The sequence below is a fragment of the Cnephaeus nilssonii genome, assembly GCF_951640355.1.
Source record: "Cnephaeus nilssonii genome assembly, chromosome: 7".
Lineage (NCBI taxonomy): Eukaryota > Metazoa > Chordata > Mammalia > Chiroptera > Vespertilionidae > Cnephaeus > Cnephaeus nilssonii.
The window spans coordinates 97,358,828-97,374,610 of NC_137078.1; the positions used below are offsets into that span (position 1 = coordinate 97,358,828).

The following is a 15,783-nucleotide window of genomic DNA, read 5'->3' on the forward strand; positions in this document are numbered from 1 at the left end:
AAAAAGCCATCCCAGCCGGTATGACCCCATAGTTGCACGTCCACCTATGAACCAAGAGGTCACCGGATGGATTCCTAGTCAGGGCACATGCCCAGGTTGCAGGCTTGATCCCCAATAGGGGGCATGCAAGAGGCAGCCGATAAATGATTCTCTCTCATCATTGATGTTTCTGTCTCTCCCTCTCCCTTCCTCTCTGAAATCAATAAAAATATATTTTTTAAAAAAAAGAAAATATAACCCTAGTCAACATATAGGCACCCAATACAGGAAGACCAAAATATATTAAAAAATCTTGATGGACTTTAAGGGAGAGATAGACAGCAATATAGTCATAGTAGGGGACTTGAACACCCCACTGACATCACTGGGTAGATCTTTCAAACAAAGAATAAGGAAACAGTATCCTTAAATGATACATTAGATCAGTTGGATCTAATTGATATTTACAGAACATTTAATCCAAAAGCGACAGAATAAACATTCTTCTCAGGTGCACATGAATCATTCTCAAAGATAGACCATATGTTAGGACACAAAATAAGCCTTAAACAAATTCAAGAAGATTGAAATCATTTCAAGCATCTTCTCAGATCACAATGGCATGAAACTAGAAATCAACTACAATTTTAAACCTCAAACACATGGAAGCTAAATTAAACAATGAATGGATTACCAATAGCTCAAGGAAGAAATAAACTTCCTGGAAACAGGAAAATGAACATACAACAACCATAAAAGGAAATAATAAAGATTAGAGCAGAAGTAAATGACATGGAGACGAAAAAACAACCACAAAAAGAGCTGGTTCTTTGAAAAGAGAAACAAGATTGATGAACCTTTTAGGCAGACTAATCTAGAAACAAAGAGGACCCAGATAAATAAAATCAGAAATAAAAGGCAAAGTAACAATTGACACAATAGAAGTTCAAAGGATCGTGAGAAAATACTATGAACAACAAGCTGGACAATCTGGAAGAAATGGAGAAATTTCCCAGAGAAATAATCTTCCAAAGTTAAATCAGGAAGAATCAGAAAGCCTAAATAGGCCAATACCAACTGATGAAATTGAAGCCATAATCAAAAAACTTCAGCAAACAAAAGTTCTGGATTGGATGGCTTCCCAGGTAAGTTTACCAAACATTCAAAGAACTAACATCTATACTCCTCAAACTATTCCAAAATATCCCAAAGGAAGGAACATTTCCAAGATCGTTTTACAAGGCCAGCATTATCCTAATTCCAAAGCCAGACACTACAAAGAAAGAATTACAGGCCAATATCCCTGATGAACATAGATGCTAAAATCCTCAACAAAATATTAGCAAAATGGATTCAGCAATACATTAAAAAGATCATGTACCATGACCAAAGTGGGATTTATTCTGAAGATGCAAGGCTGGTATTATATTCCCAAATCAATAAATGTGATACATCACAAACAAAACAAAGGATAAAAATTACATAATCATATAAAATCCAGCACCCATTTTTGATAAAAACTCAGCAAAGTGGGAATCATAACATTATAAAGGCCATATACGACAAACCTACATACAGCCAACATCATACTCACTGGGCAAAAACTACAAGTTTCACTTTTAAATGAACAAGACAGGAATGTCTGCTTTCACCACTCTATTTCAACATAGTACTGGAAGTCCTAGCCACAGCAATCAGACAAGAAGAAAAAAATCAAAAGCATTCAAATTGGAAAAGAGGAAATGTCATTATCTGCAGATGATATTGTACATAGAAAATCCTAAAGACTCCATTTAAAAAACTACTAGAATTACTAAATGAATTTGAAAAAGTAGCAGGATACAAAATCAACATCCAGAAATGGATGGCATTTTTATACACCAATAATAAACAGATAAACTAAAAAACAAAAACAAAACCCATTTACCATTGCAGCAACAACAAAAAATAAGATACCTTGGAATAAACTTAACCGAGGTAAAAGACCTGTACTCGGAAAACAACAGGACATTGAAAAAAGAAATAGAGGAAGACCCGAACAGGTGGGAGCATAGACCTGTTCATGGGCTGGAAGAAGTAACATCATTAAAGTGTCCATACTACCCAAAGCAATCTATAGGTTCAATGCAATTCCTATTAATATTAAAATACCAACAGCGTATTTCACAGATCTAGAACAAATATTCCAAAAATGTGTATGGAACCAAAAAAGACCCTTAATAGCTGCAGCAATGCTGAGAAAGAAGAACAAGGTTGGAGGGACCACAATACCAAATCTCAAACTATACCACAAAGCCACTGTACTCAAAACTGCCTGGTACTGGCACAAGAACAGGCATACAGACCAATGGAACAGAAACCCCAGAAATTTACCCACATCTTTATGGTCCATTAATATTTGACAAAGGAGGCAAGAGCATACACTGGAGTAAAGACAGACTCTTCAATAAATGGTGTTGGGAACATTGGACAGGTGCATGCAAAAAGAAATGAAACTAGATGAACCAACTTACACTATACACAAGAATAAACTCAAAATGAATAAAAGACTTAAATGTAGCCCAGCCAGTGTTGCTCGGTGGTTGAGCATTGACCTATGAACCAGGAGGTTACAGTTGGATTCCTGGTCAGGGCACATGCCCAGGTGGTGGGCTCGATCTGCAGTGAGGGGCGTGCAGAAGGCAGCTGATCAATGATTCTCTCTCATTATGTTTCTCTCTCTCTCCCTCTCCCTTCCTGTCTGAAAGAGTAAGGGAAGACACCCAGAGAACCTTGCAGTCAGTGCTACTCGGGCTCCTGAGTGAGACCGTCAGGAAGCTGGTTAGAAAGACAAGCCCAGGCAGCCCAGACCTGCCCGGTCAGAGTCGGGGTGGGCTCAGGACCCAGGTCTGAACAAGCTCTCTAGGTGGGTGCTACTCCTGCTTAAGCCCACGACCACTGTTGTTGGCAAGGCCGTGTGCCCCAGACTTTGCTTGGTGGGCCGCAGTGGACGTCCCGCTGACCCGGGGTGAGAAGAGGACAAATGTGCTAAGTTCTCATAGAGGTAAAGTGATGCCTGGTCCTTACTAGTGTTGCTTTGTGGCATGTTTGTTTTCATTTTTCAAAAGGATGGGGACCAAATGAATAAATAAATAAATAAATCTAAAAAGATGGGGACCAGAGACATGAGTTTAAGGTCTTCTTAAATGCCCTTTCTTGCATAAGAAAAAGTTAGCAACCCAATGTCAGTCCCCAAATGTGTCTTTGAAATTTTCCTAAGCCATGGAACCCTAAAGCCCAGGAGTGCTGAGCCATGGGATGGAGACAAGGGCCTTGGAGTGTGTGAAGAAGTGGTGGGGAGAGGGCTTGGACCCCCTCAAGGGCGGGGCAGGTCTGGGGAGTTGGTGGGGAACTGCTCAGTGAATGTGAACGCGGAGAGGTGGCCGGGCCTGCACTCTGGGGAGAGGGATCTGGCAGGGTTTTGTGGTTGCAGGTGGAGAGGATTTTTGAGCAGCAGGCTCTTTGCTCAGGGAGGCACGCTGCTGTTTGCGGCACCTTGGGGAGCTTGCCTTGAGCGTTTTCAACCAAGTAGCACCACGAAATGGCCAAATCCATCCTGCTCACAATCACAGCTGTCTTCCTGGCTGAACACAATGCTTAAAACGTGACTCTCGCCCTGGACGGTGCTAAATGGTTAGAGTGCCGGGTTCAATTCCCGGTCAAGGGCATGTACCTGGGTTGTAGGTTCAGTGCCTTGGGGTGTGGGCAGGAGGCAACCAATCAATGTGTCTCACATTGATGTTTCTCTCCCTCCCTCCCTTACACTCTTTCTAAAAATCAATGGAAAAATAGCCTCAGGCCCTAACTAGTTTAGCGCAATGGATTGAGCATCGGCCTGCAGACTGAGGGGTCCCAGGTTGGATTCTGGTCAAGGGCACATGCCCGGGTTGCAGGCTCGATCCCCAGTAGGGGGGTGTGCAGGAGGCAGCTGATCAAGGTCAAAGATTCTCTCTCATCAGTGATGTTTCTATCTCTCCCTCTCCCTTCCTCTCTGAAATCAATACAAATATATTTTAAAAATATATCCTCAGGTGAGGATAAAAAATATATCCTCAGGTGCTAACTGCCAGAAACTGTCTCCAGTGACAGACACACTCCCTGTGGCAGCCCCATGTAAACCATTGCCTTGGTCATAGCCATCGCCCACCTTTCCCTGCTCCCCTTTTATGGATGGTCTACCATTAGGAGGTTGAGGTGGTGGACCCACTAGATTGGGCTCAGCTGAGCAGCACCTAGAGCCGTGGTCGGCAAACTTCGGCTCGCGAGCCACATGCGGCTCTTTGGCCCCTTGAGTGTGGCTCTTCCACAAAATACCACGGCCTGGGCGAGTCTATTTTGAAGAAGTGGCGTTAGAAGAAGTTTAAGCTTTAAACATTTGGCTCTCAAAAGAAATTTCAGTCGTTGTCCTGTTGATATTTGGCTCTGTGGACTAAGGAGTTTGCCGACCACTGACCTAGAACAAAGACAGCTGATTCCATAAGGTGCCTGCCCGGGTGTTCTGGTTTCCAACTTTGGCTCAGCCTCTTACCCAGTGCTGCCAGCTACACACACTCTCCCTAGTCTGCTCAGGGCACACAGAAGCGAACAGGGGCACCAGTCAGAGGCATAAATGTCTTGTTGGAAGTACAGGCTGTATACAGGGCTAGAGCCAATGAAGCCTACAGGAACTGTACATAGTGGTTTACTGTATCTTTTATTTATTTTTTAATGTGTTTTTATTGATTTTTAGAGAGAGAGGAAGGGAGAGGGATAGAAAGAAACATCAATGAGGAACATCATTAATCGGCTGCCTCCTGCACACCCACTACTGGGGATTGAGCCTGCAACCCAGGCATGTGCCTGACTGGGAGTTGAACCAATGACCTCTTGGTTCATGGGTCGGCGCTCAACCACTGAGCCACACCAGCCGAGCATATATGTTTTTTTTAAAAATGTTTTTCACTTTTGAAAAAAATTTTTTTTATTGATTTCAGAGAGGAGAGGGGGGGGGGAGAGATAGAAACATCAATGATGGGAATCATTGATTGGCTGCCTTCTGCACACCCCCTATAGGGGATCAAGCTGTGGGCATGTGCCTTGTCCAGAATCCAAGAGTGACCTCCTGGTTCATGGATTGATGCTCAACTACTGAGCAACACAGGGCAGGCCTGGATGACTATACTTTATCTGCTGTGTGAGCCCTTTTCTGCATGACCTCAGGTCCAGTAACCGTCCCGAGGAAGCTACCATCTCCTAGCAATCTTGAACTGCCGTGGCTCACCTTCCCTCTAAAGAGTTTAAAGTAAATTGATGCACGTTGTTGCTGTGAGGCGTGAGGCTTGCACTAACGGGTACACACCACTGTGTTCTTCATTTGGGGTTAATAGATGGGGAACAAGCTTTCCACCTCCAAGTGGGAGGCTGCAGAACTTGTGAAAAAACATTCCTGTCATCATGTCACCAGCAGGTTACACCAGGCTCATCTCCTTTACTTGTCGTGGGAAGAACTAGCTTGCAGAGCAATTAGCATTTAATATTTCGTAATTAGCATGCTTAATGTGATTCTGAGAAGCTCCTTGACATTTTCATAAAAACAGAAAGCACATTCCCACCCACCCTTCCAAGAGCAAGGCCCAGTTTGTTCAACTGCGTGCCACTCTTCCTTGGTGCTGAATATGCATGTGTTGGCCTCTTCCCAGACACTGCTGGTAAATTTAGAAACTCGTTCTGAAAAGAGTTTCTTATTCGGCAGCCATACGCTCCCGGCTCAGGGGATCTAACGGGAAATGGCTAAATCCAGCTCCAGTCGCGGGCCGGTGATGGTCCTTTTCAAGTAAATAAAAACCCTCAGTGCGCCCCAGACAAACTACACACTCGGCTCAAGTCCAACAGGGAGCCGAATTTGGGGGCAAGTCGAGAAATACATTTACTCTCGCTCCTGCGCAACAACAGAGCTCTTCGCGGGACAGAGCAGCCGCCAGCTCCCATTTCTCCGGCCCCAGAAAGCGGGCGGTCTCCGCGCTGGAAACTCCGCGCGGAGCCGAGATGTCATCTCGAGTTTCCCCTCCCGAGTCAGACACCCACTCGACCCCTCGGCGGCCGAGAACGGCCCTCGGTACCACCCCGATCCAGGGAAGGGAGCAGGGGCCCAGGGGCTGCCTCGCATCGGCCGGCTCCGGGCCGGGTGAGGGACCCCTTCCGCCCGCCCACCCCGCCCGGAGGCCAGACCACTGCCGCGCTGCCCCGGCCGCGGCCCCACGTGGCCACCTCGGAGCGGGCCGCACTACCCTGATGAGGCCGACAGACAGCCCGCCCCAGCCACTGGGCGCCGCTCTGCGGATCGGTGGCCAATCAGAATGCTAGGAGTCCGGCGGGGGCGGTGCCTCTGATTAGCCTCGCTCCCGCTCCCGCGCCACCATTGGAGGGATTGGGCCCCGCCCCTGCCGTCAGGCTCCGCCCCCTTTGCTGTTAGGTTGCGGCGCGGGCGGCGGGCGGAGCTGGTCCCGTTGTGCTGCGGCTCCGCGCGGCCTGCAGTCCCGGGTCCGCGCCCCGCGCCGCCCGCCAGCGCGCCCGCCATGGAGCCCGGCCCCGACGGCCCCGCCGCCTCCGGCCCCGCTGCCATCCGCGAGGGCTGGTTCCGCGAGACGTGCAGCCTGTGGCCGGGCCAGGCCCTGTCCCTGCAGGTGGAGCAGCTGCTCCACCATCAGCGCTCGCGGTACCAGGATATCCTCGTCTTCCGCAGGTAGGACTCCCGCCGGTGGGACTCCCGCCGGCCCGCCCTGCACCCCGCAGCCCTCGCACGGCTCGCGGTCCAGACCACCCGCCGCCCACCCCCCACGCGAATCCACCGGGACTCCTGCCATGCCCTCGGCCCAGCCCACCCTCTTCCTGCCGGACCCCTGTCCTGCGCCCTTTACCTCCGATGGCCCTGGGCCGCCTCCGCCCGCCCCTCCTCCTGCAGAACTGTCAGAAGTTGCCGCGAACTAGGCCCGTGCGCTCCCTCTTCCCCTCCCGCCCCAGCATCCCGTCCCCTGGGCGGGGGGCCCGCGTTCCGGGCGGTCCTCTGCGGCCGCGGGGAGCCGGAGTCTGCGCGGACCCGACGCGCCGAGCTCCACGTGTCAGTCTGGGACACGTCAGAGTCGCACCCGAGTCTCACCCCAGCCTCCGCGCAGCGGGCCTGCCTGCCGGTCCCCGCCACGTGTCACCCCCAGGACACAGCCCCTGGGACCCCTTCGCGGGGTGGGGAGGCTTCTTCTCCCCCGGGGCGAGGGGAGGCACGTTGCCCCCGCCCCAGGGGACCAGGTCCCTGACTGTCACTCCACCTGCAGCAAGAGCTACGGCAACGTGCTGGTGCTGGACGGGGTCATCCAGTGCACGGAGCGGGACGAGTTCTCCTACCAGGAGATGATAGCCAACCTGCCGCTCTGCAGCCACCCCAACCCACGCAAGGTACCCCTCCCCCCAGACTCGGCCGTGGGCGCAGAGATAGGAAAGCCACCCCTCAGCATCCCACGGGGCCGTGCTGGAGCCCACCTCCCCGCTGGGCCCCGTTCAGCCCAGAGCTTCCTAAAGGGGTGTCAGGGGAAGTGCTAGCAAGGACCAGGGGGTGAGGGGGAGAGGGGCCCCCTTCGCAGGGCTGGGGGCTGAAGCTCAGGAAGGAGTTTTCAGGAAGGGGGCACGCCTGGGGCCAGGTTCCTGAGAGGAGGGGGTAATGAGGTCTGTGGGTCGGAGGAGCCAGACTCACCCTGGCTCCCGGTGATTCTGGGTGCGTGCACCTGCCCGTGGAGCCTGCTGGGGCCTGTTGGGTGGGGCTGGCGCTGGTCCCTGCCCCTGACTGCTCCTCCCCCTCCAGGTGCTGATCATCGGGGGTGGGGACGGCGGTGTCCTGCGGGAGGTGGTGAAGCATTCCTCGGTGGAGTCCGTGGTCCAGTGCGAGATTGACGAGGTGAGTGCCCCGAGCAGGGCCAGCGCCTGGGTGCACGTTCCCGCTCCACGTTCCCGCTCCCCCCTGAATTGGCTGCGTGACCCTGGGCACGTCACGTAATCTCTCTCCAAGTAATTTAGTGACGTAGTCGGTGTGCCATCCGTGCCAGTTCTTAGTAAGATGGGGTGCTGGTTTTTAATTGAAGTCCCAGGCAAGGCCCACGGACATGCCAACCATTAGGGCGCCCAGCGTGTCTTTTGTGACTGTAGCTCAGGCGTCCTCAAACTACGGCCCGCGGGCCACATGCGGGTGTTTTTGCCGTTTTGTTTTTTTACTTCAAAATATGTGCAGTGTGCATAGGAATTTGTTCATAGTTTTTTTTAAACTATAGTCTGGCTCTCCAACGGTCTGAGGGACAGTGAACTGGCCCCCTGTTTAAAAAGTTTGAGGACCCCTGGTGTAGTGTGTAGCAGCCATTGCTCAGGTGCTGGGGTGCCATGGTGCAGAGGCACATCAGCCCCCATTGGAGCTGATATTCTAGTTAAGAAGAGACGAAGGCATGAGGCAGGCCTCTGGGAAGAAGCTGCAGCCTGAATGAGAAGCATCGACACGTGGAGGCAGGGACCGGCTCTGATAGGAGCTGGCGTTCCCCCTCGGAAATAGCAAGAAAGCCCCCAGACCGGACGCGTGGGTCTAGGGAGGGAACGGGAAGAGTGGAGATTCAGCTGAGGAGCTCCCGGAGTGCTCCCCATTTTACAAATGTGGAAACCGGGGTGCCACGAAGTGGCTGGCCCAAGGTTGCAGGGCCGTGAAAGGGACGGCTGGGAGTCCCACGCGACTCCATCCGGCTCAGCCTGGTCCCGCCCGCCCCCACCCAGGATGTCATTCAAGTCTCGAAGAAGTTCCTGCCGAGCATGGCCATTGGCTACTCCAGCTCAAAGCTGACCCTCCACGTGGGCGACGGCTTTGAGTTCATGAAACAGAACCAGGACGCCTTCGACGTTATCATCACCGACTCCTCGGACCCCATGGGTAAGCAGGGAGGGGCCCGGGGCCCTCGCAGCTGCCACTTCAGGAGCCAGCCTCCTCCTTGCTCCCCAGTTGCAGAGTAGAGGACAGAGGGTCCCCCAGAACTAGCGCAGTCCTTTCCTTCTCAGTTGTCACCCCCCCAAAAAACAACAGCTCAGCAGAGTAGGGGGACCAGGAGGGGAGTGGGGCGCTGGCCTTTGGCCCACTGAGGCCCCAGTTACCTCTTCAGCCTCCTCTCTGCTCCGGACACGCCGGCATTGGGGTGGGGTAGGTTCTCCATTTAAACCCAGGCCCAGGGTGGAGATGCCACCAGGCAGTGCCAATGAGAATCCCCGGGGAGTGGGGTGAAAGTGCCCTTTCGTGGTTGGTTTCTGAGTTCCACAGGCCTGGGTTCAGGTCCCGGCTCTGCTCCTCGGCCGCTCTGTGGTCTGTGCAGCCCAGGCTCAGGAGGTCTCAGCCAGAATGTGCTCATTGTCGCTGGTCTCCCTCCTGCAGGCCCCGCCGAGAGCCTCTTCAAGGAGTCCTACTACCAGCTCATGAAGACGGCCCTGAAGGAGGACGGGATCCTCTGCTGCCAGGGTGAGCGCCCGCCCGCCCGGAGCAGCCAGAGATGCTGAGCTGGGGGGGCGGGGGGGGGGGGCCGGCCAGCCGCCAACCGCTGCTGCCTCCCCCAGGCGAGTGCCAGTGGCTGCACCTGGACCTCATCAAGGACATGCAGCACTTCTGCCGGTCGCTCTTCCCCGTGGTGCGCTACGCCTACTGCACCATCCCCACCTACCCCAGCGGCCAGATCGGCTTCATGCTGTGCAGCAAGAACCCGGTGAGCTTCCGGCGGGCCGGGCGGGGGGGGGGGCAGGGGCAGGTGGGCACGGGAAGCACTCCCCTGACGCCCCCTCGCCCCCACCCCAGAGCACCAACTTCCAGGAGCCGGTGCAGCCGCTGACGCAGAAGCAGGTGGAACAGATGCAGCTGAGATACTACAACTCCGACGTGCACCGGGCGGCCTTCGTCCTGCCCGAGTTTGCCCGCAAGGTGAGCCCCTGGTGGGGTGGGCCTGGTGGGGGGACCCAGGGCTTCCTGGGGCGCCCGCCTCAGCCCCCAGGCAACCCAGCATCCTCCTGACCAGGCCTCACGTCCCACCAGGCCCTGAATGATGTGAGCTGAGTCCAGATGCTGCTGCCGACGCCGCCCTGGACCTCGGGCCAGGTGGCCCCGGACAGGACCCCTGCCGGCACCCCAACAACCAAGTGTTACAGGCCCCAGGATGCTGCCCGCCTGCCCCGCTGGCGGACTGTCTGTCTCTGTGGTGTTCCGCCTCCAAGCCTATGCCAGCTGTGTACAGCCCCCTCCACCCTCTGTCACCTCACGCCCCAAACACATGTATTTATAGCAAACTTCCGAATCCTGTGTTCCCAGACCTCGGATGGGCCCAGGCCGGGGCTGCAGCAGCCATTGCTGGGCGTCTCTGTGCACCGGGCTCTGAGCTGGACCCACGTCTGACCCGTGTCTGTGATAGGCAGGCCTTGCCCTCCTGGCAGCCTCGCACCAGCCCCTGGTCCACTCGCACCAAGAGGCACAGCAGGCACCAAACTGCACTCCAGTCTCCCCGGCGAGCTGCCCACGTTCCTCCGCCCGCCCCACAGGCCCCCAGCGGCCAGGGCTGGGGGGTGACAAGATCGAGGTGGGCTGTCCCGGGCTGCGCTTTCTCCTGGGGCTGCCCGGGGTGATGTGGGCGGCCTGGGAGGATTGTTAGGCCCCAGCGTGGGGTGGGGGCTGGAGGTGACTCCAGAGGGTTTGGGTGCCGTTACGTGGGCCTGTTGGAAGCACATCCGCTGCCCTGACTTGGCTCAGGGTTCAGACGTGGGTTCCAGCCCTGCCTGCCCTGCTCCTGGATGCCCTCTGGGAAACTCCTAGAAGCTCCCCCAAGTGTTGAGAGGTTGAGAAAGCAGGTGTGAGTGGCCACTGGGGACCGTGCCCTCTCCATGGTGCTGAACGCCCGCCCAGCCTGTTCCCCAGGCGCCTCACCCCTCCCGAAGGCCCAGGCTGAGACTGGTGTGGGGAGAGGAGCCACCACAACTGGGTGCGGATTCGGGGAGAGGCCTGAGCCCACTCCTGTCTGTCAGCATTCCAGAGGCACGGCCAGAGGATGGGCTATCCTGGGAGCTTGGGGGCAGGGAGTGGGCCCAGCCTGGGGGTGTTGCTAGAACCCTCCCCAGCCACACCCCCACCCTGGGCAGCTACCTGGGACCCATGCAGCAGGTTCTGGGACTGGAGTTTTGGGGGGAGTGAGGGGAGAGAGCAGGCATCCCGATTTGCAGCCAACTCCTGATAGCCCCAGGCCAGTCACTCATCCTCTGGGCTCCGCACACGTGGACCGCACCCCCAGGAGCTCACTGGGCTCGGCACCCGTTGTGACCTTGGTCAGCAAGTCTGACCCCGAGCCTTCCGCATTCCACCTTCCAGTTCCAGGACAGTCTTGACCCCCTCAGAAGCCAATAGCACATGTGCCCCATGGTCTTCCGCTCCCGGGGAGGCCCCGTGACCCCATCTGGCTCCTCTGGGCTGCAGTTTGTGCATCAAAGGAACACACAGTGGCTGGTGAGAGAGCTGACCCACCAGGTCTAATCCCTTCAACCTTCGCGCCATCTGTGGGGCGGGCACTACTCCCCCGCACAGGAGGAGTAGGTAACCAGCTAGTAAGCGGGCTCGGGAGGACACGTCCGCCTGAGGGCAGCCCCGGGGGGTAAGGTGGACAGGGGGAGGGCCCATCTCGGCTCTAGCTGGGCCTGTATCTCAACTCCAATGACTGGGTTACCCCACCTGTAAAAGAGCTATGGTCCTCACCTGCCTCAGGCCTCATTGGGAATTCTGCCTCTGTCATTCGGTGCGTGCTGAGCTCTGGAAGGCCCATGGCCTCTCAGGGCGGAGGACAAGGGGGCAGGCCGTGTGGTGGAAATGGCCGGAGCCATTTGGGAAACAGTGCCCCCCCCCCCCGGGCAGTGGAAGTCTGCCATGCCACCCCTCCCCTGCCCCGCTCCTACTCAAGTCCCCTGCGCACGCACGCACCCCTTGAAGGGGTTCCCGCGTCTGGGGGGCATGACCTGCTGAAGCAGAAGCGGGGGGTTTGGTGAGGACACGACCCGAGTCCCCTAAAGTCCCAGAAGTCGTGGAGAGGGACCGAGACGGGCGCGGTTTGTCGCAGGGAGATTAACCCGAGTCCCATCTCAAAGTTTGAAGTTTAGTTCTTTCTCAGAATCAGCTGTGCCCCTGTGAGCTCCACGCAGATCGTTAGGAGAAACGGCAGCCCGGTGCCCACTTCCTCCCCGGAGGCCGGCCCGCTGGCCCGGGAGGCTGCAGTGTCTGCTGAGCAGGCTTGTGCTGCTGTCCAACCTGAGCTCCCACGAGGGACGATGAGAACTTGCCTTTCCCTCCCCTGCTCCCCCTCCACACACACTCCCCACAATTACATGACGACCTGGGTTAGCTCAGTGTCGGCGTGACACTGGCAGCTACATGACGGCCGTTGGCAGCTGAGGCAAGGAGTCAGGTCACTTTCTCTTCCCCACAGCTTCCTTTTTTTTCCTCTGGAGGTTTTTTGGGGACTTTTTCATATGCTTAGTTTGCAATACATTTATCACTTGTTTAACCTCAAACTTTTTTTTTTTTTTACCAATTCTCTAAAGCTTTTAACATATGTGGACACAACACACTTCATGAGGGTCTGAACAATATGCTAATCAATCAGTTTTTGAATAGGCGATCTTAGTATTTTACTTAGCCACATTTTAACTTATAATTAATTCGTGATCATATTGAATGGGATATTCAGTAACTGGAAATACTAATAAACACAATGTGCACTGCTTTATTAAAATGATTTGTACCATAATGTATATATCACTTTCATTTAGGGGGGAAAAAAGCGATTACTAAAAAAATTGTTTTAAAAGATCTTCGGACTCAACAGGTGTCTGTCATTTTCCTCTTCCTGGAGGGTCTGTCTAGAGCTTTCCGACTACCCCTAATGGGATTCCCCATTGGAACTCTGTCTGGGACCCCATGACATCCTTTCTTGGTTTGCTCCCTTGTTTTGATGGGGCATATCCTAGAGTAGCTTTGAGGAGGGACAATTGGATGCAAATTTGTAAAAATCTGACATGCCTGAAAAGGTCTATCCCACCTTCCTGTGTGATGGATGGGAATAGAAGACTTAGAAATAATCTTCCTTCAGCATTTTGAGATGTGTTCTTTTCCATTTTTATTTTTTAAAATACTTTCCTTTTTTTTTTTTTAATCCTCACCCAGGGATATTTTTCCATTGATTTTTAGAGAGAGGGGGAGACAGAAACATTGATCTGAGAGCATTGATGCTGTTGCCTCCTGCACGAGCCCTGACTAGGGCCCCAGTGGGGAGGAGCCTGCAACCAAGGTACGTGCCCTTGACCAGAATCAAACCCGGGACCCTTTTGTCTGCAGGCCGACGCTCTATTCACTGAGCCAAACCGACTAAGGCCCATTTTTATTTTTAAAAAACATTTTTTTATTGCCCAGTAGGCATGGCTCAGTGGTTGAACATTGACCTATGAAGCAGGAGGTCATGGTTTGATTCCCAGTCAGGGCACATGCCCGGGTTGCAGGCTCAATACCCAGTGTGAGGCATGCAGGAGGCAGCTGATCAATGATTCTCTCTCATCATTGTTGTCTCTCTCTCTCTCTCTCTCTCTCTCTCTCTCTCTCTCTCTCTCTCTCTTTCTCTTCCTCTCTCTCTCCCCCCCTTCATCTCTGAAACACAAAATATATATATATTTAAATATTTTTATTGATTTCTGTTTTGATTAGTTATCTATTGCTGTCTTTAAAACGAGCCCAGGGCCCAGTGTGGGCTCTCGGGAGCATGACACCGCGTCTCTGCTCCTCCCAGGCGTGCATCTTTACCTTTCTCTCCTAGACTCTAAGGGTCTCCATGAAACTTGCAACCAGGGAAGCAGGGGGCGGCAGCAGCTCGTCCCAGGCGTGCCCGCTGCACCTGTCTCCAAGGCCCCTTTCCTCTGACTGCAGGGAGCTGACAGCAGCCTCACCTTGGCTCCCTTCTTTCCTGTAACATTTCTGGGGATCCAAAGCAGAGCCCGGCCTCAGCTCTCTCCTGTTGCTTCTTCTGTCCGAAGCCCTTCCTTGGTTTCACTGTCCCAGCTTTAATAAATGTTCTCTCAAAATTAAAATACATATATATAAGCCAAGCGACCGGAATGCCAGAACGACCGAATGACCTGAACCACCAGTCGCTATGCACACTGCGGCCGGCCAACCGCCCGACGGGGGGCGGCTCCTCCCCCTGGCCGGCCCTGGCCAGATTGGGAGGGGGGCTGGCGGCCAACCTCTCACATCCCCCCACCCCACCCCACCCCCGGCCTAGCCCAATTGGCCACCATTGGGGCGGGCCGGCCGGACCCCACCCGTGCACGAGTTTGTGCACCAGGCCTCTAGTAAATAAATAGTATCCTGTTCTTTCCTCTCTTTTTTTCTCTGAAGGTAATAATGATTGTTTTGCTTGGGTTTGGGTCATTTTCTTTCTTTTTTTTAAAAAAAAAATATATACTAGAGGCCTGGTGCATGCCATTTGTGCACTGGGCAGGGGGGATTCCTCAGCCCAGCCTGCACCCTTTCACAGTCCAGGAGCCCTCGGGGGATGTCTGACTGATGGGGGGCGGGCCTAAGCCACAGATGGACATCCTTAGGGCTGCTGTGGAGGTGGGCTGCTGTGCTCGCCAGCCATCAGCTGAGCCATCAGCCCAGCTTGTGGCTGAGCGGCACTCCCCCTGTGGGAGCGCACTGACCACCAGGGGGCAGCTCCTGCGGTGAGCGTCTGCCCCCTGGTGGTCAGTGCACATCATAGCGACCGGTTGTTCCACCGTTTGTTTGATTTGAGTATTACCCTTTTATTATATAGGATTTTTTAAAAATATTTTTATTGATTTCAGAGAGGGAGAGAGAAACATAATTGATTAGTTGCCTCCTGCACGCCCCCCAACACCCCCTACTGGGGATCAAGCCTGCAACCTGGGCATATGCCCTTGACCAGAATCGAACCTGGGACCCTTCAGTCCACAGGCCGATGCTCTATCTGTTGAGCCAAACCGGCTAGGGCTTAAATATATTTTTATTGATTTCAGAGAACAAGGGGGAGAGAGAGAGAGAGAGAGAGACATCAATGATGAGAGAGAATCATTGATCAGCTGCCTCCTGCACTCCCCACATGGGATGGAGCCTACACAACCTGGGCATGTGCCCCGACTGGGAATCAAACTGTGACCTCCTGGTTCATAGGTCGACGCTCAACCACTGAGCCACGCCATTCAGGCAGGGGGCATTTTCTTCTCCCTGCTTGGTTTCTGTATTCTTCAGTTGCTTGGTTGATTTTTTTATTATTATTTTTTAAAATATATTTTATTGATTTTTTACAGAGAGGAAGGGAGAGGGATAGAGAGTTAGAAACATCGATCAGCTGCCTCCTGCACACTCCCTACTGGGTATGTGCCCGCAACCAAGGTACATGCCCTTGACCGGAATCGAACCTGGGACCCTTGAGTCCGCAGGCTGACGCTCTATCCACTAAGCCAAACCAGCTAGGGCTGATTTTTTTTTTTTTTAAGTCTTTCTCACATTTGAGGTATTCCTCAGTAACCCTTGAATGCTCTGCTCACTCGTCAGCGTGGGGACTAACAAGCTCTCAGCCCCTGAATGGGGCTTGTCCATTGACCTTCACTGTGGGTGATGGAGGCTGAGCCATTTGCCTGTGGAACCTTCAGAGTCAATATCTAGGTCCTAGCCCCTGG

The 15,783-nt window shown here is 53.7% G+C and overlaps 1 protein-coding gene across 1 annotated transcript; it reads left to right on the forward strand.

Moving 5' to 3' along the window:
* The first annotated feature begins 6,467 nt into the window (after nucleotides 1–6,467).
* SRM (spermidine synthase) lies at nucleotides 6,468–12,857 on the forward strand. Its single transcript, XM_079777756.1, has 8 exons — nucleotides 6,468–6,739; nucleotides 7,326–7,446; nucleotides 7,850–7,942; nucleotides 8,800–8,953; nucleotides 9,446–9,529; nucleotides 9,625–9,770; nucleotides 9,860–9,982; nucleotides 10,094–12,857. Exons 1-8 carry the CDS (start codon nucleotides 6,573–6,575, stop codon nucleotides 10,112–10,114), a joined length of 909 nt encoding a protein of 302 aa, XP_079633882.1. The 5' UTR covers nucleotides 6,468–6,572; the 3' UTR covers nucleotides 10,115–12,857.
* The last annotated feature ends 2,926 nt before the right edge of the window (nucleotides 12,858–15,783 follow it).